The sequence below is a fragment of the Pan troglodytes genome, chromosome 2 (genome assembly GCF_028858775.2).
Source record: "Pan troglodytes isolate AG18354 chromosome 2, NHGRI_mPanTro3-v2.0_pri, whole genome shotgun sequence".
Lineage (NCBI taxonomy): Eukaryota > Metazoa > Chordata > Mammalia > Primates > Hominidae > Pan > Pan troglodytes.
The window spans coordinates 13263731-13288096 of record NC_086015.1 but is presented as its reverse complement, the minus strand read 5'-3'; the positions used below and the strand labels follow the sequence as shown (position 1 = coordinate 13288096).

At 45.5% G+C, this 24366-nt stretch overlaps 1 protein-coding gene across 24 annotated transcripts in view; it reads left to right on the top strand.

Moving 5' to 3' along the window:
* SRGAP3 (SLIT-ROBO Rho GTPase activating protein 3) overlaps positions 1–24366 on the top strand; it is a 415313-nt gene that overhangs the window by 147639 nt on the left and 243308 nt on the right. For 10 of the 24 annotated variants that reach the window (XR_010155079.1, XR_010155077.1, XR_010155082.1 and 7 more), the window contains exon 1: positions 63–851. The exons of the other annotated variants lie outside the window; for them this stretch is intronic. Coding sequence is in view for 6 of the 10 variants with exons in the window: in XM_016940386.4 (XP_016795875.1) it covers positions 785–851 (67 nt within the window). In the remaining 4 variants the exon portion in view is untranslated. Of the gene's footprint in view, positions 1–62; positions 852–24366 lie in introns of those variants that run through there. 24 annotated transcript variants of the gene reach the window in all.

The window sequence follows — 24366 nt, the reverse complement described above, 5'->3', positions numbered from 1 at the left end:
TACAATGTGTCAGTTGTTATAAAATCCGGGAGGCGGAGTCTAGTGACGTGAGCAGTGGGGGAGAGCTCAGCCAGCCCTGCAGGGCGAGCAGTCCAGCCTTGTGTTCACCGGAGCTTAAGCGTTGCAGCAGGAAAACTTCCATCTCGCTCTCCTGGCTTTGATCCTCACTGGACATCAGACCAGAGGCACCGAAGGGAGGGAGGATGCGAGATGACCGGCCCTTTGGCAACCTGACCATCGACTTAGCAGAGCCTTCAAAAGCAAGCCAGGGGCTGGCTGCACGACCAAAGAGGCGCCGCGCCTCTCGTGGATGTGTGTGTGTGAGTGATCCAGCGAGTGTGTGTGCGTGTGAGGGTGTGTGTGTGTATGCCTGTGTGCACAGCACAACTGTGTGCGTGTCCCGTTGAGTGTGCCTGTGCATGCGTGAGTGTGTGTACGTGTGCATGTGTGTGTGAGTGTGCTTGGTTATTACTATTATTATTATTTTTGGAAGAAAAATCTTTGAAAATCTGGGGCAGGTTACTGTGCTCCTAGGGTGATTCTTCTTTTGCAAGAGGAGCTGACCAGAGCAAGCTACTAGAGCCATTTCTCGGCAAGTAAAGAGATTTTTCCTTCCAGAAGGAGAAGGATTTTTCTCCCTGCTCTGCAGCCAAGTGAAAGAGATTAGTCCCTAAACCTGTGAAATCGACCAGAGCTGTGTGATTACCAGGGCTTGAGAGAGGACTCGAAAAGAAAAGGAGAAATAAATCAAACAGCCTGTCAGTTCCTTTGGCCACGTCAGAAGATGTCATCTCAAACTAAGTTCAAGAAAGACAAAGAGATCATTGCTGAATATGAAGCCCAAATAAAAGGTGAGATGCGGGCTGGGAGAGTTTTCCTTCTCCTCCCCTTTTGTTTTTCTCTTGTTCTGGTTCCCACCCCCCGCTGCCCCCCGTTTTCCTCTCTGCCATTATGAAATGTTATGCATCAATAATCTTTTTGTGAGGAGTAACAGTGGCAGCCGCACAAGTCCAGACTGGTTTCAACTGCAGATAGCGCTGGGGCTGGGAGTGTGGATTATGGAATGGGCAGCAGTCTCTGCATTGCAGGTGTGTGAGGAGGATCCTATGCCTGACTTTAGGAGTGTCGCTGATACTCCATCATCTTGGCGGTGACATGTCACTCTAAGGCCATTTTGATAGTCACTACCTCCACCCCTTCCCTGCCATGGTAAAAGCCCTTTAATATTGGGGTATTTTTTTACCATCTGCTCTTTTTTCCTCCCCCTTTTTGGTTTCTGTTGGTGGTGGTGGTTTTGCCTCCGCCTCTTTCTCTGGGCTGGAATTCACATGCATGTGCACAGCGAGGCAGCATCCCTGGGCGGCACTTCTTTGTCGGTGTCTCTGGGCTGGCCTGGGTTGCCATGGATTAACTGTTATGGGGCATATTGATCCAGACTAATGCAGGCATTTAGGCATAAAAAGGGAGCTTGGTGCAGAAAATGTATTATCTCGCAGTGTGCAGCCCAATCACTCTGTGCCCTGGCGTTTAGGTTCATCAACTTTCATTCAAAGCCAACACCTCGGCATGCCGTTTGGGCTGGTCAGCGCTGCCTGGCTTCCGGGGTTCCAGGAGAAGCCTGCCGGGAGGGCGAGATGACCTCTGGCTGCTGGTTGCACCTTCTGTGCCACCGGGTGTATACTTCTTTCAGAAGCCGCTCCCTAAATCCACGCTAGCCAGGCGAAATAGGAAAGGGAACACAATTGCATGGCTAAATGCGGGCTTGCCGCATCCTCATTCAGGCCAGACTGGGGCTTCTCCCACCCCTACACGTTCTAGGCTCAGCTTTGGCAAGGAAAATCTAAAAGCTCCATCCAGCAGGCTCCTCCTTTCTCTGAGGATGTGCCCTGTGGGAAGCCTGGGCTCGTGCCTCTTGGCGTCCGCTTTCTTTCTGGTCATGGTTCTCCTTGCTGCGACACAGGGTGTGTTGTGGCCTCTCCTAGAAAGAGTAAAGACAAAATGCATCTTCAGTGGACCTTGAGGCCTATCTTTGAGGTTAGGCACAGGCTGTTGAGCAAGTTGGGTATTTGGGGCTCAAGCAACCTGAGGTTGCCACACCTGCTTCTGGGCGCTGCTGCAACTGAAGACCCAATGACCCAGGGAGCTGGGTGGCCTCCTTAAAAGCAGCGGGAAGGCTGGGCACCGCAGCTGCCATACACGCTTCAGATGCTTGGGAAACTTTGGGAGTGGAGCAGCCACGGGGGGAGGGATCTGCTTTTTTTCCAGTCTCACCAACAGTCTTTTTGCCTGTTAGTCCTGGTCAAAAACCCAGCGTGTTCATCACCTCTGGGCAGATCCTAGGGCAAGAGGAGCAGAAAACCCTGCTCTTCCCTGGTCTCCTGTCTTTGGTTTTTCAGTTCAATGTGGAAAACAGTGACTTACGATGTCTCAGCCTTGCTGAAAATTTAGAAATAAGCCCTTTATTGGTCAGAGATTTTAATTCACCCAACTGCTCAATACAAAAGCCTAGTTTCAATCTTTGAATAGACTCTTTTTAGGGAGTTTATGTTTTATAAAATGAATTTGGCCAATTATTATTATTTTATAAAAATTAAGGTTGCCATGAAAATGCCTTGAGAGAGAAGGGGATGTTGAGTTTTGGACAGTTCAGGTTTTATAATATTTTCTTGGTAGGAAATGTGCTTATCTCATTTTGGAAGGATTGCTACTACTGGGCCAGTGAACTTTTCTTCACGGCCAGTTAGGCATTAATTGCCCTGGCTGATCCTTTTGCTTTTTACGTTTCATCTTTTATTTTAACAACTAAGCAGCGAGTACCCTGAGTTTTATCAGAAATACACCAATTACCAGGCATTCATCAGGAAATGTGTCCAAATGATCTTGTCTCTTCCAAATACTAAATTTCCTTGCATTCTGGCTAAAGGAGTTACATCTTATTCCTTTAGAATTGACACCCACAAGGTCAGGTCAGGATATGGCTGTACCTGAAACCCTCTGGAATCTTTTCTTTTAAAATTCTGTGTGTTAATCACCATCATAATTATTGATGTGTGTCTAGGGCCCTGCATTTTCTATGGCTAACTCCCAGACATCACTTACTCTTGGCCCACACAATGTACAGTAGGGTTAGTGTGAACTCAGTTTCAGAGACAAGGAAACTGAGGCCCAGTTAATGTTAAATGACTTGCCCAAGGTCACAAGGCCGATTTTCTCCCAGGCTTGTGTTCCCTGACACATTGTTTGCCCGAAGCTGCCCCTTGAAGGATTGATGTCAGCAGCAGATGGCAGTTTTGTGGGGGGACTGGCAGCCTCTTGATGGAGCTCCATTGTTTACCCTCTTACTTTCATCCCGTTGCCTTTGTTGCATGCCTCTGAAGAACATTTGACCAAAACAGTCACCAAAAACAGTGCCCGAGGCCAATTACCTTTCTCCCTGGGAATCATCTGGCCAGTGGGATGCAAAAAGTCCACCTAGTCAGACAGATTTTGTACTTTGTGAATTTTGTGAAGGGAACTTTTGATTTTTAAAAACAGTGCTGAGTTCTTTGTTGACTTGTTCCCTTTTATGTCTTTTTCAAGAATTTATAGACCTAACACAAAGGAATGTTTTAGAACAGTATTTTTTCTATTGTAAAATAGAAGGATTCATGCCTTCTCTTGCCTCATCAGATACTTGAAGCCTTTTGATTATGAAGCAGTAGTAAACCATATGCTTGCACATTTCTAGTGATGGGGAACTCACTACCTCCCAAGCCCACGTAGTCTATCATCTTTGGACAGCTCTGGCTCTTGTAAGCATTTTTTCTTTTTTCTTTTGTGACAGAGTCTCTCTGTGTCGTCCAGGCTGGAATGTAGTGATGTCATCTTGACTCACTGCAACCTCCGCCTCTTGGGTTCAAGAGATTCTCCTCCCTCAGCCTCCCGAGTAGCTGGCATTACAGGCACGCGCCACCACATGTGGCCAATTTTTGTATTTTTAGTAGAGACGGGGTTTCACCATGTTGGCCAGGCTGATCTCAAACTCCTAGCTTCAAGTGATCCACCCGCCTTGGCCTCCCAAAGTGCTACGATCATAGGTGTGAGCCACCGTGCCTGACCCTTGTAAGCATTTTTTCTTATGTTGCATTGAATATGTCTCTCATCTACTTATTGGTTCTATAGTTCCTTTCCCTTTGGACTTCATAAAATAAGACAGATGTGTCTTCCCTTGGACTGCCCACTGGGTGTGTGGAGCCTGGGAATATAACCCCTGACAATGATTATCCTCATATAATAGGATGGTTCGCTACCACTTACCATCTCCACTCTCCTCTGTCTCTACTGCATCCTGGGTTGCAAACCTCAGTGTCATTGGGTGCTTGGCAGATAGAATAAATAAATGGCCACGTGAAACAATTTGTGGCAGCTGGCCTACCACCTCAGTGCAGGCAGTAGAAGGGTGGTGGTGGTGATTATGACGGACTTCAGAGTACATGTTCTGTCTAAATGGGCAGTCACTACTTAGGTTCAACCAATTATTGCTGTTTAGGAATGTAGGCCCAGCCAGATTTTTCAATTTTTCAACAGATGCCAGAAATCTGGATGAGAGCTTTATGTTTTTAAAGAGGTTTTGCCAAAAGGACCTCCAAAAGATTATATTATCAGTATCCTATTTCAAGAGTGGCACTGAGTTCTAAATGTGATTCTCTAGATGTGGCCAAAGACAGAAAACAACTGTCACCTCCTTTCTGCTGTCTGCAACACTACTATTAACATAGCCCAAGGATTGAATTAGCCTTTGGTGCTGCTCACCCCCTCAGTGCACCATGTATATTACGTCTGCTGTGTTTCTCCAATACACTAGCCTAGGAGCCTTGTCAGAGAGAAGAAAATGAAATGAATTTAACATGACTTGTTCTTGGTGACCCCATGCTGGTGCCAAATGGACATTACTTCCTGTCCTAGGTGCTCATAAGTGTCCTTAACAAATCTGTTTAAGAACCTTGCCGGGAGTGATATCATATTATCTAGTCTGGAACTGGCAAACCATAACATTTTTCCCCTTTTGAAAATCAGAACATTTGCCAGTCTCCAGCTTTTTGGCACCTGTCCTATTCTCTACAATTCCCTCAAAGATCACTGATAATATTTGGTGATCTTATTTGCAGGCTTTCTCAGTATCCTGGGGCTCTAATTCATCTTGCTGCCAGACATGATGATCAGTTCTGCATTTATTCAGAGTTCATATTTCCATTGCAACCTGATAGAAAATTGAAATAGGAATGCAATGATTGACTTTGGTGCTTTTTTTTTTTTTTGTTACATATTCATCCATCCTCTTAGTAGCAAAAGTCTAGAGGTTTGAGGAAGAAGGGCAGGTACGGAGGATGACCACAGAGGGGCATGTATTTATTCATTAATTTCTGCATTAATTCAACAAAAGTTGATTATCTACATTGTACCTAGTCTTGTGCTGAGTGTTATGAGAGACACAAAGTATATGATACATTCTTTGCTTTCTAAGAGTTTTCTTGGAATATGGTGATAAAAATGAGAGAAAGAAATAAAAAAATCCCAAACACAAAAACTTCGAGAGCCAGAACGAACTGAATCTTAGAGCGTATATCATGCAGTGATTAGACCACCTTAGGAATGCTCGCTGGTTTCAACAGGATAAAATGAAGAAAGCAGGCTGGGCTGGGCAAACAGAGGGGAGTAGTGGGGGCTGTGGCCAAGTGGGGAGTTCATCTAGAGAAGGCAGATGCTGCTCCAGCCTGCTCTTCCTAGGCAGGAATGTGAGCCCAGAAAGGTTAGTTCCTTCAGTGTTTCAAGGGAATCTGGATTTTTAAGCAAAACCTCTTGATTTTTAAATGGTGGCTTAAAAATTTAAAAACACTGTGCTTCCTGAACAAACATGTCGGTAGAACAGTTTTAGCCTGTTGGGCCACCAGTTTGCAAAATCTGGTCTACAAGTTGAAGTCCGCACAAAGCCTTGGTGAGGGGCCTCAGCCAATTTTCCTATTTCATCTTCAGTCATTTTCTCTGTGATAGGCTTGTGCTCTTATAAACGCAAAAAACCAGTCCCTTTTCTCTCTGTCTTTTTTTTTTTTTTTTTTAAGACAGAGTCTCTCTCTGTCACCCAGGCTGGAGTGCAGTGGCACAATCTCGGCTCACTATAACCTCTGCCTCCCGAGTTCAAGCAATTCTTGTGCCTCAGCCTCCCAAGTAGCTGAGATTACAGGCATGCGCCACTATGCCTGGCTAATTTTTGTATTTTCAGTAGAGACGGGGTTTCACCATGTTGGCCAGACTGGTCTTGAACTCCTGACCTCAAGTGATCCGCCTGCCTCGGCCTCCCAAAATGCTGGGATTACAGACGTGAGCCACCATGCCTGGCGACCAATCCCTTTTCTCTAAGTCCTCCATACCCTTCCCCTCCTCCAGATCTTTCCCATTTGTGCCTTTACTCTCCTTACACCCTGCCTCCCACTCCTATTTGCCTCAAATACTTCTGATCGCCCTTCAATGTCTACTCAAATGATGACTTCTTCCACGATGCCTTCCAAACTCTTCTAGGCAGAATTAGTGGTCCCCTCATATCTCCCCCTCTATTCCAAACCTTATAATCCTTAATTGAAATTTTATGTTTAGGTCTTTGGCCACGAACTCTTGAGGGCAGAGAGGCTTATGGTCATCTTTGTTTCTCCAAAGTGCTTGGCATGTTATTGGTTGAAGGAGTGGCTGATAAGTTACTAAAATAAGTTTAGGCTGGGCTCAGTGGTTCATGTCTGTAATCCCAGCACTTTGGGAGGCCAAGATGGGTGGATCACTTGAGCCCAGGAGTTTGAGACTAGCCTGGGCAACATGGCAAAATCCTGTCTCTACAAAAAATACAAAAATTAGCCAGGTGTGGTGATACATGCCTGTAATCCCAGCTACTCAGGAAGTTGAGGTGGGAGGATTGCTTGAGCCCAGGAGTTCAAGGCTGCAGTCAGCCATGATCATACCACTGTACTCCGGCTTGGGTGACAGAATGAGGCTGTCTCAAAAAAAGAAAAATTTTAATCTTATAACTCATAGCTCAGTGTTTTTGTTTTGTTTTGTTTTGTTTTGTTTAGATGGAGTCTTGCTCTGTCTTCCAGCCTGGAGTGTAGTGGCACGATCTTGGCTCACTGCAACCTCCACCTTCTGGGTTCAAGCGATTCTCCCACCTCAGCCTCCCGAGTAGCTCGGACTACAGGCACTCGCCACCATGCCCAGCTAATTTTTGTAGTTTCGGTAGAGATGGAGTTTCACCATGTTGCCCAGGCTGGTCTCGAACTCCTAACCTCAGGTGATCCACCCACCTCGGCCTCCCAAAATGCTGGGATTTCAGGCGTGAGCCACTGTGCCTGGCTTCAGCTTTTTTCTTTGATATCCTTCTTAGTTGGCTTGGGCTGCTATAACAAAACACCATAGCCCAGATGGCTTTTATTTACTTCTCAGAATTCTGGAGGCTGAGAAGTCCAAGATCAAGGTGTTGGCAAGTTCAGTTCCTGGTGAGGGTCTGCTTCCTGGCTTGTAGACAGCTGCCTTTAGCCATGTGCTCATCTGGCCTTTCCTTAGTGCATGCTTATGGAGAGAGAGAAATCTCTCCCTTTCGCTCCTTCCTCTTTTTTTTTTTTTTTGAATTAGGGTGTCATTCTGTCACCCAGGCTGGAGTGCAGTGGTGTGATCTCAGCTCACTGTAACCTCCACCCCCTGGGCTCAAGTGATCCTCCCACCTCAGCCTCCCGAGTAGCTGGGACTATAGGCGCACACCACCATGCCTGGCTCTTTTTTTGTATTTTTGGTAGGGATGGGGTCTCACCATGTTACCCAGGCTTGTCTTGAACTCCTGAGCTCAAGCAATCCACCCGTCTTGGCCTCCCAAAGAGCATTATTACAGGAGTGAGCCACTTTGCCTGGTTGGCTTTCTTCCTCTTCTTATAAGGGCACTAATACCATCAGGAGGGACCCATCTTCATGATCTTATCTAACCTTAATCACCTCCCCAAGGCTCCACCTGCAAATACCATCACATTGGGGGTTAGGGCTTCAACATATGCATTTTTGGGGGACATAAACATTCAACTCATAATAACATCCACACTTCCTATTCTATTGAAAGTAGAGGTTTCACTGGGAGAGGAAATATTCTTAATGGTTTGCTCGATTTCCTTGCATTTCCTTGGTAGATGAGATGTTTCTTAGTGGAGATTTGGTGAAGGCTGTTATGTTGACAGCCGTCTCAGTGGGGTGTGGTCTAGGGAGCACTTCCTTCCAGGCCCCTCCCAGTCTGGGGAAATTAATGGATCTGAGAGTTCATATTAGCCATTTCTGGAGTTTTTACTACTAGAGTTTATATGTTGGAGATGACCTTTCCTTTCCAGAAACTCCTATTATTCATTCATTCAGTGACTTTGTAAGCCATGCTGCAGGCTATATAGCTTTATTTAGCAGTGGGAGGTAATTCATTTTTTTTTTAGCTTCTATGTCTCAGTCATATATGGAGTATCTAATTTTGTGATCCCTGTAACTCTGTGAGGTAGTCATTATTATTTTCATTTTATAGATTAAAGTCTGAAGTTCAGAGAAATAAAACAAATTGCACTGGATTGCACAGTGAACAGTGGCAGAGCTAGGTTTAATTCAGCATCTTCCTCACTTTCTGGGGTGCACGAAAGCAACATGCATGCCAAGGCAACAAGGGGTTCCTTCAGTGGGGGAAGTGTGGGGTGGGTCTTAACCTTTGACTTCCTTCCCTTCCTGACACTTCCACACTCCTGCTAATCCAGCCTCTCCTAGTTTGCACTTGATGCCACCGCGGTGTGTCAGATCCCTTCAATCCCACCCCAGGAAGTCACCTTTGGGAAAGTGTCCACTGCAAAACCGCCCGCACGGCTGTGATGCAGGCTGCCAGAGCTACCTCTCACCAGCCAGCCCACTCCACCACCAACCTGGAAATACGGAACCAGAAATTTTAGGTGTCTTCTAGTCCAACTCTATTTGTTTTTCAGATGTGGAAATTGATGATTGGAGAGGGCCTGTGGCTTTCAGATTACTTTTAGACTGTCTCTCCATGACGGTGGAAGGTTTATCTGCTTGGTTCATTGCTGTAGCGTAGTGCCCACCATCTGGTTGGTGATCAATACATATTACTGAGTTGAATTGTTCTGGTGTGTGATGGTTGCCTGGGGAGGCAGAGCTGAGTAGTACCTTGGAAAGAAAGATGAGGCAAGGGTGTCTAGCCGGGTAAGGATTGGTGAGGTCAGGAGGGGGTGAGTTTGGGCTGCCTCCTGAAATTGAGTCCTTTCCTTCACAGCTATTAGGAAGGGACGGGGTTGACTTTTTAAAGGTGCTGAGCTTGAGAACTTCTGGCTTAATACAGGGCCCAGGAAGCTGTCTTGGGCTTGATTTCACTTGGAAAATATTCATTCCTGATGGCTTGTTGGTGTTCATAAAACATCTTGGCTGGCCAATAATGGCACTTTAACTCTATTCCCTCAGTTTGTTGAATCATTATGCTAGTTTATGTTTGGGATAATGTTCCCTAAGAGTATTCCATTAAATTGGTTGTAAAGAGGTGTTGGGTGAAAAAAAAGTAGTTGTGTGCTCTAATAGATTTTGGAAGTTCTAGAGTAAACAGTGTGAAATAGGCCTGCTTCCCCCAGGACTTCTGGGAATCTTGCTTGTGTTAAGTGTGAATCGCTCAGTAGGGCCCATGGAGTTTCCTCAAACTTACTTGATTGTGTAGATATTTTTCATGGACTGGGTCACAAGACTCTGTTTTCTGAGTTACATTTTAGAATATGTCAGGCTGCACAATTCATGGATTATCTGGGTGCTTTTTCTTTTTGCCTCTGGCTCAGTTCCCTAATGTTTTATACTTGTCTCAGAGAGCAGTTTGAAGAGGGAAAGAAGTAAAACAAATGCACATCTAGTTGAGCTGAGTGATATCAATGTAGTGCTTTGAGTTCACCTAGGAAATGTGGATTTTGACATTTCCAATTACAGAGTGCTCAACCATTGATTTAAATGGTAATTTGGAAACAGTGCAGCCCTAATCAATATGCATTGCGTGTGCCCATCTGTGCGTGATGGTAATGGGGTGCACGCTGCTGCAGCAGAGTGTTCCAGGTTCCTTGAATGGACCTGGCTCTTCCCCCTGGGATTGCATAGCCAGTGCTAGGTGATAATGGCACAGATGAACACAGAGAAGCCCATGTTCCCTTGTGCCTCAGAGTGAACAAACCTCAGCTACAAACCCAGGTGCACAAGAAATATATTTTTCTTTCTTTCTTGGTGACTCAGTCTCCATTTCACGTCTCTATCTTTTGTTTTTTTGAGACAGAGTCTTGCTCTGTTGCCCAGGCTGGAATGCAGTGGTGCAACCTTGGCTGACTGCAACCTATGCCTGTTGGATTTAAGTGATTCTTCTGCCTCAGCCTCCCAAGTAGCTGGGATTACAGGTGCCAGCCACTACATCCAGCTAATTTTTGTATTTTTAGTAGAGACAGGGTATCACCATGTTGGCCAGGCTGGTTTAGAACTCCTGACCTCAAGTGATCCTCCCACCTTGGCCTCCCAAAATGCTGGGATTATAGGTGTGAGCCACTGCGGCCGGCCTCACATCTTTATTCTGCTGGGGGTGACAGAAATAGGTATAAGTCAATTTGGGGTTTCCCTCCAGGGTTGTGCTCCAAGATCCAGGGGGACTTAGGCAGCACCAAGGCCCTTGTGGGGACATCTGTTGTGGTTTATCATCAATCTACTTGGGCAGCTACTGGGACATCCTCTTTCTTATTGAGTCTTTGGTGGTTGGTCTGTGTCAGCAATCCTTCTTTGTTCCCTCATGTGTCCCCCTCTCCTTGGTTCCTTCCATGCAATTTGCAGGCACCAGAGGCCATTCTGCTGCTCACACACCACACTGGGCCATGAGGGACCCTGGATATTTGCCTCAGGCCTGTCTTGGCCACACTCAACACTTGCTTCTCCCCTGGTGCCTCCCTAGGGCTCTGCCTGGGGAAGGGATCCGGCTTCTCTCCACTCTTAGATTCTGTGAATCTGTTTGGTGGTTGCCTCATCATCTCCCTCCCTGGGCTTGTTCGGGATGAGTCGGGCAGGGTGCAGATTTTTTTCTTATAGATCCCTGTACCTACATATACTTTGCTTTACTGCTTTACTCTCCACTTTGGTCTAGGAAATCTTTACCCATATGCTCGTGTGGTGGGGCGGGGAACAAGGGTGGTATCCTGGCTTTGTCATCAGACATTCTGTCAAAGCTGTTTTCCATAAATCTCACGTTCTTTCTCTCCTCCCTAAGGACTTTTGAAAAAATGCCAAGAATTGACTCTTTTTCTGCATTATCCCTGAGACAATGAACACAGAATGCCCTCCCTGACTGAGGAGGGACCAAGGGGGTCAAGAAAATTTGGAGAAAAGCATTCAATATTGCAAAGTATTAACTACAGTGAATTTCCTTCCTTCTCCATCTCCTCCATCCTGGCCTAGCCTGCCATTACCTCTTGCTGGGACCAGTGCAACCCAAAGTTTCTCAGGGTCTCCTGACTCAGAGCTTCTCACCCACAGTTGGCATTTTGGGCTGGATCATTTGTGGTTGAAGGTGCTGTTCTGTATAACGTAGGATGTTTAGCAGCATTCCTGACCTGTACCCACTAGATGCCAGTAGCATCCCTGCTCCCAGTTGTGACAATCAAAAATGTCTCCAGACATAGCCAAATGTCCCCTGGGGACAAAATCACTCCTAGTTGAGAACCACAGTTCTAAGCGGTCTCCCTGCTTCTTTTCTTGTCCCATAGTCTACTCTCCCCACAGCAGCCAGCAGTAATCTGTACACCATTTAAATCTGGCCATGTCACTTCCCTGTTTAAAACCCTCCAGTAGCATCTCATTGCATGAGACTAGAATCCAAGCCCCTCAACTGCACTTACAAAGCCACGCTGTGCTCACCTCTTTGCCTCCCCTGGTCACTCTCCCCTTGTCATTCTATCCAGTCATGCTGGCCTGTACTGGTTTCTGGACTTCTCCAAGCTTGTACTTGCTTTGGGCCTTTGCACTTAGATTTTCCATCTTTCTGGAATGCTCTTGCCCTGGATTGCCACTTGATTGGCTCCTTCTTGGTATTCTGCTTTGAGGTTGCATGCCACCTGCAGACTAACCCATCTTAAGTAGCCAAACAGCAACTCTCTATTGGATCAGCTGACCTGAATTCTTAGCAGAGCACTAAAAGCTATATGATATTTTTCACGCTTTCTTTGTTTCTTCTCTTCACCAGGACTGAAACTCAATAAGAGCTTTGATTTCTCTTGTTCATTAGTGTTTTTTGGCACCTAGAACACAGTGTAGGATGTTTAGCAGCATTCCTGACCTGTACTCACTAGATGCCAGTAGCATCCCCGCTCCCAGTTGTGACAATCAAAAATGTCTCCAGACATAGCCAAATGTCCCCTGGGGGCAATGGGTGTTCTAGGTGCCAATGGTCACAATTTTTGTTGAACGAATGAATGATTATAGGTGTTCTTGTGATGGACTTTGCATACAAGAACCCATAGATATTCTGTTTTGGGGTGCATACTGAAGCAGATCCAGTCTTTCCCCAAACCCTGATTGAGACGTAATGCAGGAAGATGAAAAATCCAGAGATGGGATAATTGTATCCATGCAGAGCCACCCAATGGATGACTTAGAAGGAAGTGAAGTGAACAGGTGGCCGATTGCAGGAATACTGCAGGGAATCTGGCATATATTCTATTAATTGAGTTCCTAGTATGTGTCTGAGATGGGGACACAAAAATAGTTTCATAGTTTTATGAAACTTAAGTCTTATCAAAGATAAGAATGGGAACTATATTTCACCAATTTTTGTGTCCCCATCTCAGACACATAGTTCTATGAAAAGACAGTGTTAATCTCTTCTTTCACTGCTATAAAGAAGTACCTGAGACTGGGTACTTTATAAAGAAAAGAGGTTTAATTGGCTCACAGTTCCACAGGCTGTATGGGAAGCATGATGCTGACATCTACTTGGGTTCTGGGGAGACCTCAGGATACTTACAATCATGGCAGAAGGTGAAGGGGAAGCAGGCACATCTTACATGGCAGGAGTAGGAAGAAGAGTTGGGGGGAAGTGCCACACATTTTTAAACAACCAGATCTCCTGAGAACTCACTCACCATCATGAGAACAGCACCAAAGGGATGGTGCTAAACCATTCACGAAGGATCCATCCCCCTGATCCAATCACCTCCCACCAGCCCCCACCTCCAACACTGGGGATTACAATTTGACATGAGATTTGGGCGGGGACACAACCAAACTGTATCAGACAGTTATAAAAATAGGTTAATAAATTATGACACAGTGTAGTAAGTACTGGGACAGTGGTAGAACCAGGCACTGTGGAAACTTAGAATGAAGTTTCAACTTTACCAGGGAGAGCTGGAGAAATTCTTATAGAAGAAGGATCTTTTAAGCAGGATTTTGAAGGATGAATAGAAGCTCTCCAGGTGGTGAAAGGCATTACCTGAAGAGAAGACAGCATGTGCAAAGGTATGGGGGTCACAAAAGGGTCAGGGTACTTGAGAAATGGTGAGGAGTTTGAGGTGGCTAAAATCCTGAGTAGGTGGAACAAAATGGTGGTGGGAGATGAGGCTGGAAAGGAGAAGAGCTTGAAGTTCCTGTCTGATCATCAGATCCTGTAAGTCTTTGACCTTGAAGATGGTATGGATGAGAGTCTTATTTATTTGTTGTGGTAAAATACACAAACACAAAGTTTACCATCTTACCCGTTTTTAATTGTGCAGCTCAGTGGTATTAAATGCATTCACATTAAATGCCACCCATCTTCATAACTTTTTTCATCTTGTGAAATGCAACTCTGTACCCGTTAAACAATAGCTCCTTGGCCGGGCGCGGTGGCTCGTGCATGTAATCCCAGCACTTTGGGAGGCTGAGGCGGGCGGATCACGGGGTCAGGAGATCGAGACCATCCTGGCTAACACGGTGAAACACCGTCTCTACTAAAAATACAAAAAAATTAGCCAGGTGCAGTGGCGGGCGCCTGTAGTCCCAGCTAATCAGGAGGCTGAGGCAGGAGAATGGCGTGAACCCAGCAGGCGGAGCTTGCAGTGAGCCGAGATCACGCCACTGCACTCCAGCCTGGGTGACAGAGCAAGACTCCGTCTCAAAAAAACAAAAAACAAAAAACAACAAAACAAAAAAAAACAAAGAAAAAAAATAGCTACTCGTTTCCTCCTCGTTCCCAACCCCTGGCAGCCACCATGCTACTCTTTGTGTGAATTTGACTCCTTTAAGGGAAAATATAAGAATCTAGAAGCCCCTACCTGAAATAACCACTATAAACATTCAATGTATTTCCTTCCAGACTTCACGTCTCTATCAATCACATTTGTTTTATATCTGTATATAATAAAAATGGGATCATAGATCTTTAAGGCAGAGTTATAAAAATAAAGCTGATAGGAAAATAATCATAGGCCTATAGGCTGAGGACTTGAAATAGAGTATGGCCTAAAAATAAACAGTTTGTCAAATAAGAACATCAATATGCGTGACCTCCTACGTCCGTTTTAATGGTCCTTTAGGGAGGGGACACCACTCTCTTGTGGCGCCTGGCTTTTGTTGGTCACTTCTGTCTCAGGTCTTTGTGATTTGGGTAAAACTGGGGGGAACTGAGCTAACTCCTCAAGAACTTCCCTCACTGCCACATTTGTCCCAGCCACTTTCAGCTAGAATTTCCCCCTTCCCATCCCTGACAGTCTTATTTCCCTGTTGGTCCTAGGCAGCAGTTTCTGTCTTTGGCAGCAAGTGCTAAAGGGAGAGGCTTGTCTAGGGCAAAGGATTCATCTTCAGCAGCTGGAGACCCTCCCTGCTGGTACCTGTTCCCTGGTCTACCTTTCCTTTCCTCGTTGTTGCTCTCTGCTGGATTTCCTGGCCATTGTGATACTTTTTGGATTCCGGATTGCTTGTCTGCTCCTGGCAGATGTAGCCTGCCATCCCCTTGCTTCCGATTGCTGGTGAGAGCATTTTCAAAATACAGTTAATGTAGATCAGTAAGTTTTCCAACCATTTGTCAAATAGAAAGGCCTGGATTTCTGTAGGCGGGTAGAGCTCTCGCTGAGAGATTCAAGCTTGGCAGGATGAGACAGTTCCTTAGGGGACCTTCTATAGCTTATAGTGCCTTAAGAGGGTCAGAGAAATGACATGAGAAGACTCTTACCAATGAAACATCTCAGCCACCTTCAGGGACACAAAAGAATGGATGTCATGTCTGTGATTTAATTTGTACTAAAGAATGTGAACTGGCCAAGCGACATGGCTGTTCTCCAACTCAGTGTCTCGGTAGGACACTTCCAAGCAGAGTTGGCAGTCACAATGTCTTTACTTTGATCAGTGGCCTCTCCAGACAGGATGTTTTGGGTCTCCCAAATATCTATTACCTTGGGGAAACTGAGGCAGAACAACAGTCACTCTCTGGCTTCTGACATCTTATAGTTGATTACTCCTTGACCTCTTGCTCTGATCATCTGGACCCTTGATCATTTGCCTGGTTGTGGTTGTTTGAATTTATTTGTCCCGTGACCCTCAGCTAATCTAGGGCTCCATCCTTGGCCTGATCCTCCAGGTTCAGGCCCCACCCTGAGCATCTCTGTCTTGCTGGATCTCGTACTTGGCATAATATCACCATCGAAACTCTGCTCCAAAAATGGCAGAGGCTCTACTGCTGTCTGCCAGAAACATAGAATTATGTTACTGGGAATTGTGTGAAAGAAATGCTGAGAATGTGGTGGGCCAGTTCACATAGATTTAGCTTAACAAATATTTATTGAGCTCCTACTATGTTCCCTGCCCGCACAGACTTTATAATTCTGTGGGGAAGACAAAGGATAATTTGTAATTACAAAAGTGTTGAGTGTTATGGAAGGAGTGGTGCAGCGTGCATGGGGGAATCTATAGCAAATGGATCTAAAGGGCTGAAAATGCTGTGGGTGATTTTCTGATACTGATTTGTAAAGCTGAATTGTATTGGCTAAGCTTACCTCACCATCGTTATTTCCTGAGCTCTTTAGGATCTAGACAGAACCATCTTTCCATTTAGAGAAGGGTCAGAAGTCATCAAAATATTTAAGGGGTCAGAAAGATCAGTGCTTCTAAGAGAAACACACAACTCCAGGTGTAAAAGATAAAAGTGGTTCCAGAAAGGGGATTTTATAATAGCTCTATTCAGGATGGTAAATACCATCGTGGGATGAGTGCTTTTAAGGTGAAATTAAAGCCAGGGATCAGGCCGGGCGCGGTGGCTCACGCCTGTAATCCCAGCACTTTGGGAGGCCGAGGCGGGCGGATCACGAGGTCAGGAGATCGAGGCCATCCTGGCTAACACGGTGAAACCCCGTCTCTACTAAAAATACAAAAAATTAGCCGGGCGCGGTGGCGGGCGCCTGTAGTCCCAGCTACTCGGGAGGCTGAGGCAGGAGAATGGCGTGAACCCGGGAGGCGGAGCTTGCAGTGAGCCGAGATCGCGCCACTGCACTCCAGCCCGGGCGACAGAGCGAGACTCCGTCTCAAAAAAAAAAAATAAATAAATAAAAAAAAAATAAAGCCAGGAATCAGCTGAAGAGGATTGAAACCCACCTTCTCTTGATAGAATTAAGCTAAAGTCACAGAGGTAGATGAGACAAGAAAGTGGAATGTAATGTGGAAGGAGGCAGCTGTGATGCCCTGGGTGGAGTCACCCAGACCGGGGTTCAATCACGGCTCATGGTGAATCAGCTGAATGACCTTGGATGAAAGTCATTAACTTTTCTGAGTTCCAGTTTCCTCATGTGAAAGAGGGACATAATAACACCTCACTGTGTGTGTGGGTAATTAATTGGAATAACATAAGTCAGAATTTCCAGCACAGTGCTTGGCACACAGTAGCATTAATTAAACACTAGAAATGTCGGCTAAGCCAGTAAGTGGGGCACCAGCATTCAGAGTCCTGGACAGTGATTCTGAACCAACAGCTGAAGCCATTAGTAAGTGCACCTGGTTGGGAAGGAGAGTAAGGTGGGGCAGTACTAAAAGACATCAGGAAACGTGGAGTTGCCAGCATGGGTAGCTGGGAAAAGAAAATACTAGTAAGTTGTAGACAGGCATGACACTTTCTTTGCCTGTTATGTGTGTGTTTCTCCCAGTGTGGTTCCTGGACCACCTGCAGCAGAATCACCTTGGAGGAACTTGTAACAAATTCAAGGAACTTGAATTCTAGGAACCACCCCAGACCTACTGAATCAGAATCTCTGTTGGGGGGCGGTGGGTGGACCCTGGGAATCTGCATTTTACAAGTGCCCCAGATTTCATGAACTTAACATAATTGGCCCTGGTCTATAGTAAACTCACTAGTTTGGCTGTGTATCTTTTTTTTGAAAGCAAAAGAACATTTAATAATTAGGTAGACTATTGCTGAGTGAGGTGGGAAAAATAACACCCAAAGTGTGTGTGTGTATGTGTGTCTGTGTGTGTGTGTGTGTCTGTGTGTGTATGTATTACAGTTTTAAAAATAAAAACCCTATGTCCTTATATATTTAGATATGTATAAAAAGAGTCTTTGGTTTTTGACGATTGGTAATGAGGTTTACCCTTGGGGACGAGGGATGGAATAGGGTGGTAGTGTCAGGGGACAGGGGAAAGAAGACCTTTTAATCTTTATACTGTTCAATTTTGATTGGCTTCTGAAAAAAATGAGCATGTATTCCTTTTCTGATTTAAAATTCCACGAAGTTGACAATAAGTAAGGACTTTGTTGGCAAAATTCCTGCTAGAGAGGATGCTCAGACATCAGCTGAACTGTAAAAGAAAGAAAGTGACACCTGCAAGAGCTATTTAAATTATGCTGAACTTAACTGTGGTGCTCATTATGTAGTGTAAGGATGATTGCTGAAATGAAATGTAATATTTTACCGAATTATTCCCCCACGCAGTGAGGAAGTTTTTCCATACTCTTTCAAAACTTTGAAATATGGGTAGAAGAGTGGAAAAGTTCAGCTTAACCTTTTAATTTACCGAGTTTCAGTCAGGAGCCATCGTGATGCTGTGGCCAGAGTCTGGGGTTTAGACTCATAAGACCTGATTTTCCATCTCTGGTCTGTCTTTTGAGCGAGTCACGTCTGCATTCTTCATTCTGCATCTTGGCTTCCTCATCTGTGAAATGAGGGCATTATCAACCTTAAAGGGTGGTTGCTGTGAGGATCAAATGAGGTGGTGTGTGAGAAAGTAAACTCTCGAGTGCTGCAGAAATGTTCATTATTTCTATTTTTTGTCCCACTCCTACCCTGGACATGCTACTATTACAGTGGGGTTGTTTATGTGTCTGTCTCTCTGTGAGCTCATTGAGTGCAGAAGCCTTGTTTTATTCATTCCTGAATTCTTGTGCTTAGGGCCTGCCACACAGGAGGCATTCAAAGCAACTTCTGGAATAGCTATCAAGGAGAGAAAAATACACACACAGTTCGGTGTAGGCCTATAAAAATATTAAGATAGTCTTCCAGAAAACATTATCTTCCATTTCTATTTAAAGGAATTAAAAAAAATTTATCCAAATCCACAACAGAAATTATATTGCTAGGAGAAAATAAAGAACTTCATTAAAGAAAATTTAATTGCCCAGTTTTCTAAAGAGACAGAACCGCATCCTTCCATCCTCATTACTGCCAAATGGGTGACGGCCGTTTCCAAAGGGGGCAAGATGAATGACAAGGGATTGTGAGAAGGCAAATCCTGATACTCTAGGAGAAAAGTCTCCCAAGAAACGGGAATGCCCCCCCGGATCACCAGTTACACTATTGTTTGTCAGAGCTGTGGAAGAAGCCTTCTCTGAGCTCCTTGGACAAAAGCCCTTTTTGGCTTCCACCCCAGACCTTGGCCGATAAACCACAAAGTCCCTATTTCCCCTGGAAGTGGGAAAACTTCCAGTGGCTCGACAAAACTGGAAGGATTATCTGAGATTCAATTTGGGGGCTGTGGTACCTCCAAGACCCTGATAATTATCATCTGAATGGGCAGGGGGAAGATTGAAGCCAAATCTAGTAACAGAGCCCTGGGGTAGACCTGCAGTTAGAAGACAGGGGACCGATCTCAGCTTTGGCCCCTTTTCATGTCCTGCTACAAATCTGCTCTTTTTTCTTTTCTTTTCTTTTTTTTTTTTTTTTTTGAGATAGGGTCTTACTCAGGCTGGAATGCAGTGGCACCATCATAACTCACCGCAGCCTTGAACTGCTTAAGCAATCCTGCCTCAGACTCCTGTGTAGCTGGGACTATAGGTGCATGCCACCATGCCTGGCTAATTTAAAAAAAAAAATGTTGTAGAGACAGTGTCTTGCTATTTTGCCCAGGCTATCTTAAACTCCTAGGCACAAGCGATCCTCCTGCCTTATCCTTCCAAAGTGCTGTGATTACAGGCATGAGCCACTGCGCCTGCCCAAATCCATCCTTTCTTTTTCCCTCTCCCACACCAGTTCCCAAGCACAGACCAATCAGGTAGCACCATTAGATGTGTTCATAACTGTTTGAAGATGTGATTCTGGCATGGGGGTACGATTGTCACCCTAGGTGAAGTCTCCAGTGGCATGCCAAAAGGCTGTCTCCTGTTCAGTGTTTTAATTACCTGGATGAGGATGTGAGCATGCCCATCCAGTTTGAGAATGTCAGGAAACCAAGGAAGGCAGGCTTAGTAATTGGGAACACAGTTGTTGGTATTGAACTGACCAGGGTTTGCAACCTTTTAGCCACTTTCTAGCCGTGTGACTTTGGGCAAGTGTTTTCATCTCTTTGAGCCTCACTGTCATCATCTGTAATAATAATAATCCAACCTCAAACAGTTATTGAGCCAGTTAAATGAGATAATGTGTGTAAAACCCTTAGCACAGTGCCTGGCACTCAGTCAACGTCACCGATTGTTATTAATAAATCACGACTGTAAGAGCTGCTCTGCAGGCTCTGGAGTCTGGGTTTAAATTCTAGTGCTGCCAGTGAATGAGTTGCTTAACTTCTCTGAGGCTCAGCTTCTTCCTCTGTAAAATAAGGACAATAATACTTACCTTGGGCGTTGCTGTAAATAAAGCATTCAGGCCAGAATAGACACATAGCAGATACTCAATAAACCGAGGTTACCATTCAGAGAAACAGCGAATCCTGTGGCAGAGAGAACCAGGAAGCAGAGCGCTTAGCAGGAGGGGATGAGGGATTGACTCTAAAAATGCAAAGTTTAATAGTATCTTTAAGAGAAAAACCACCCACTCATTGAAAGAAGCTACATTGTTTTGGATCTTGAGCCCTGAGAAGAATTTATCCTATAAATAGATAGAAATATGAATGGGGTAGGGACCAACTGGCATTTGGTTAGGATGCCAGACCTCAGGCCCTGACCCCATCCTGTCCCTTGTCCAGTGGCTTTTGGCCCCTCCCCAAGAGATTCTAGCGAGATATGTGTGACACAGGCTGCTGGCTAGGAAATGAAATCTTATCTCAAAGCTGTGGCTGAACACAGAATTCTGGTGAGCTGTTCTCCACGTGGAGAACGCCTTTGGCCTAGGGAGGTTGCCATGCAGGCCTCTGTCCGGGCCCACACCTGAATCTCAGCTCTATTGCTCCAGGGTAGAGGAAGCTGATCTGGAGTGGGTCAGCCTTGGGGGACAGCTGGAGTATCTGACCCCTTTCCTATAGGGACCAGCTAGACGACTGCTCCTGCTTCTCTCCCAGATGTGACCAGGCCTACCTAGCCACAGAAAGAAGAATGTCAAAAGTCTGGACCCACCCAGACTGAACCTTTGAGCTTCTTAGAAGTGCAATGTCTGGGAATTTTGGTCCATGACTGTATCTTAGAACCTAGCTAGTCCATAATATCACCTTTCCTTCCAGTGGGTGGACTACTATGCCCTTAATAATAACCCTGATTTGGGGAGGAGTAAGTAGAGTTGACTTTTAGCTTGCTAGGTGTCAACATCACCCTCCTTCTTCTACCTTGTTGATCTTTCTTCTGTTGCCCCCAAGAACTTAACAGCCAAACCTATGATCAACTTAGGATGTGGCTGTTAGCTGTCTCCTACTGCAGAAGAAATCAATGAAGTCCAGGCTGCATCCCCAGCACCCCTCCATAGGGTGCCTGCCGTGCATCCAGGAGCTGGCTAGTGTAACCCCCAAGGATTTAGGAAGGCCTCTTTGGCTTCCCTCCTCTTCTCTGGATGTTTGAAGCAGTTCAGGACTCAATAGGAGAAAAATTCAACTTATTTTTTTTTCTGGACCAACCCTGAGCACTAGGCAGGAAGTGGTCTGGCTGTGCATTTGCTAGCATTGGCCAGTGGTGCATTTAGTTGAGATGCACAACAAAATTGGGCAACTTCATTTAAATATCTGCATTTCTGACTTTTTAAAAGCAAATTGCATGATCTGGCGGCACTGGGTGCCTATTCTCATGTAGTAACCAATCAGCCAGAGCTGACTGGCGGCTGCCTTTTTTAGACGAGGTATGTGCTCTTGAGCCCCTACACCTCCCTATCCCAGAAGCTCTTGGGTCCCCACAACACCCTTCTCTTACACCTACTGCTGCTTGTCATTGGCCTAACCTGCCTAGTTTCTACATGTGTTTGAGTTTGCCACCTTTGGATTAGGCCAAGAAGTTATGCTTTATTTTCTGTCTCAAACTATGATCATCAGATTGGGTTGTACAATGAGAATTGCATGACAGCATAACAAACCATTCTATGTCTGTGATGGAAAACTGCCTCCAACTTACCATCATCCTTTCAAACTTCACCATGGAGACTCCCTGTCATTACTTCCAGTAAAACCTTTGTCATCTCCTTAAGGATGAGTTTGAAGTTTTACTCAAGGGCAGGATACTCTCCCCCAACAAGAAGTGCTGCTGTATTTGTCTCTGACTGCCCCCCAACCCCTGAGGGGAATGAGGGAGGGGCATTCAGGTGCTAGAGGCCACTGAAGACCCAGTGGTGCATTAGATGGTGTCCTTAGTCATTCCTATCGTAGCCACCGTAATGCATTTTTAGTAGTTAAAAACATCGCAATGTAATTTGATAATTTTAACACCAAAGCACAATTCACAAGAAGTAATTCTGCCCAAACAGTGTGGTCCAAGGACTCTGCATTGGACTGGGAAGCCAGACAGATCTAGGACTGAATCCCAACATTGTCACTTACTAATTGCTTGACCTTGGGCAAGGCATCTCCCCTCTCTATGCCTCAGTTTCTTCCTCTTTCAAATGGGCACCACATTGGACTCTTGCAAGGATTAAATGACATAACCCATGCTTACCCAATGTCTGGAATGTGGGCCACACTCAATAAGTGCGCTCTGTTATTACTCTTACCCAGATTTTGAGGGGTCGATTCAATCCAAGAGTGAAATTTACAACATTCATGGCAGAACGGATGGCTTGCAGGCAAAGTTAGACCCACTAGCGTGTTTTGTTTGGCCTTTGCAGGATTTACAAAAATGAATTCATCATTTCCAACATTTAAAAATGAAGAGAGTTAAAAAAAATCAGGGGAGTTCATGTAAAAATCCAGACTTCTGGCAGCTCTTAGAAAATGGGAAGATCTAGGAACACTGGGCCCTCATTCTCAGAGGCAAAAATTGGCTGTTCCCTTCCAATGGGACAGGGGCTCGGACTTGTGCCAGTGCCCACCTGGCCCACTTTGCTCATTTCTGTTGCCTGCTTGGCTCCTGTGGGCATGTGAGTTTTTTTGACCTGGAGGAATGGATCAACCTTGAGCCAATCCTCCATAAATATCATTTCCTGCAGACGGGGTTTGGAGAAGGTGAATAGCAGGTTGCATTTCCTGGCAGGTGCCCATGGTGCCATCTGTGTTATCGATGAAATGAAGAGCCATCAGCTTCAACAGTTTGAGGGGCAGAGATGGGGTCAGGTCCTCTGAAAACAATCTGAGAAATTAACAGATTTGTAGCTGTGAATGGATGGCCATCTCATCACCCCATGTAGGTGGGCTGAAATTTAATAAGGAAAAAGTGTAAAGTCTTGCCCTTATGTCTGAAAACCAGTCTGTAGACTGGGGAGAGATGTGCTTAGCAGCAGCACTTGTGAAAAAGACTTAAGGTTCTCGTTGACAGTGAGTTTTGCTGTGAGTCACTGTGAGGCAGTTGCCAAAAAACCTAATCTGATTCTGGGCTGCGTTTATGGAAGTCTAGTGTCTGGAAGACCTTTCTAACAATTAGAGCTGTCTTGAAGGAACAGGCAGGCAGTCTCCTAAGCCTTGATCTCCCAGGCGTAGGAGGTGCTCGAGGCTGGGTGGTGAATCCCTGGAAGAGATTGTCAAGAGTGGGGATTTAGGCATCAGAGGGAGATTTGTTCTAGGTGACTTAGAAGGTCTCTGCCAATCTGAGATTTTCTGCTTTCTGCAGCCCAGTAGAGGAAAATAATTTCCATAACAAAAGTAAAACTCTTTCTGATAGAGGAAAGCAGGACTCCCTGAAGAGGCTCAAAATGGAAATGTAAACTTCCAGTTCTTACCAAGTAATGTGGGCAAAAGATATCACTGCCTCTACCCCACCCCTGACCCCCTGCCTTATTTCTCAGAGATGGGGGTCGGGGGTTGGGGTTGCGGGGCAGGATCTGCTCTGCACATTACTGGTAATTTTTTTTTAAAGCTGAACTTTTATGCAGAGCTTGCAGACTGACAGCACATGGGCCAGATCCAGCCTCAGGTGTGTTTTATTTGGCCTGTACTGTGTCTTTTAAAAATGTGAGTTAGATGCCAACTTGTAAAAATGAGGAGATTTTGTATAAAATGTGGACTTCCCAGCAGCTTTTATAAAAGTCAGAAGGTCTGGCAGCGCTGGGCTTTTGTTCTGGGGATGAGCACCGATTGCCCTTCTGTGGCAGGACTTGAGCTCTCCCTTGGTCATGGTCCTAAACTCCCTACCTGGCCTGCGTCACCTGTTTACCCGGCCTGCCTGGCCCCAATAGGTGTTGGAGTTTGCCATCCCTGGTGTCATGGCTTGTTTTAAAGGCCCTGTGCTGTTGTGACCTTAAGGTGCCATTGTGGACTCTGCTTGGTCATCCCCTAGCAGAAGGGTGGGCAGCTGGGAGTTTGCCAGGGGATGGGGTTGGGGTAGAGGGAGTGGGAGCAGAAATGCTTTTATAGCTGCCTTTAAAAAGTACCTGTGGCTCACACACAGTCAGCCTCCAATTCTTTCATCTCAGTAAACACCCCCAGCTGTTCTATTGTATGGCTCCAAGGCCCCCAGTGGTTTTCCTTATAATGACCCAAGTCTTCAACCTGGTAACTTCCACACTGTGGGCCTGTTCT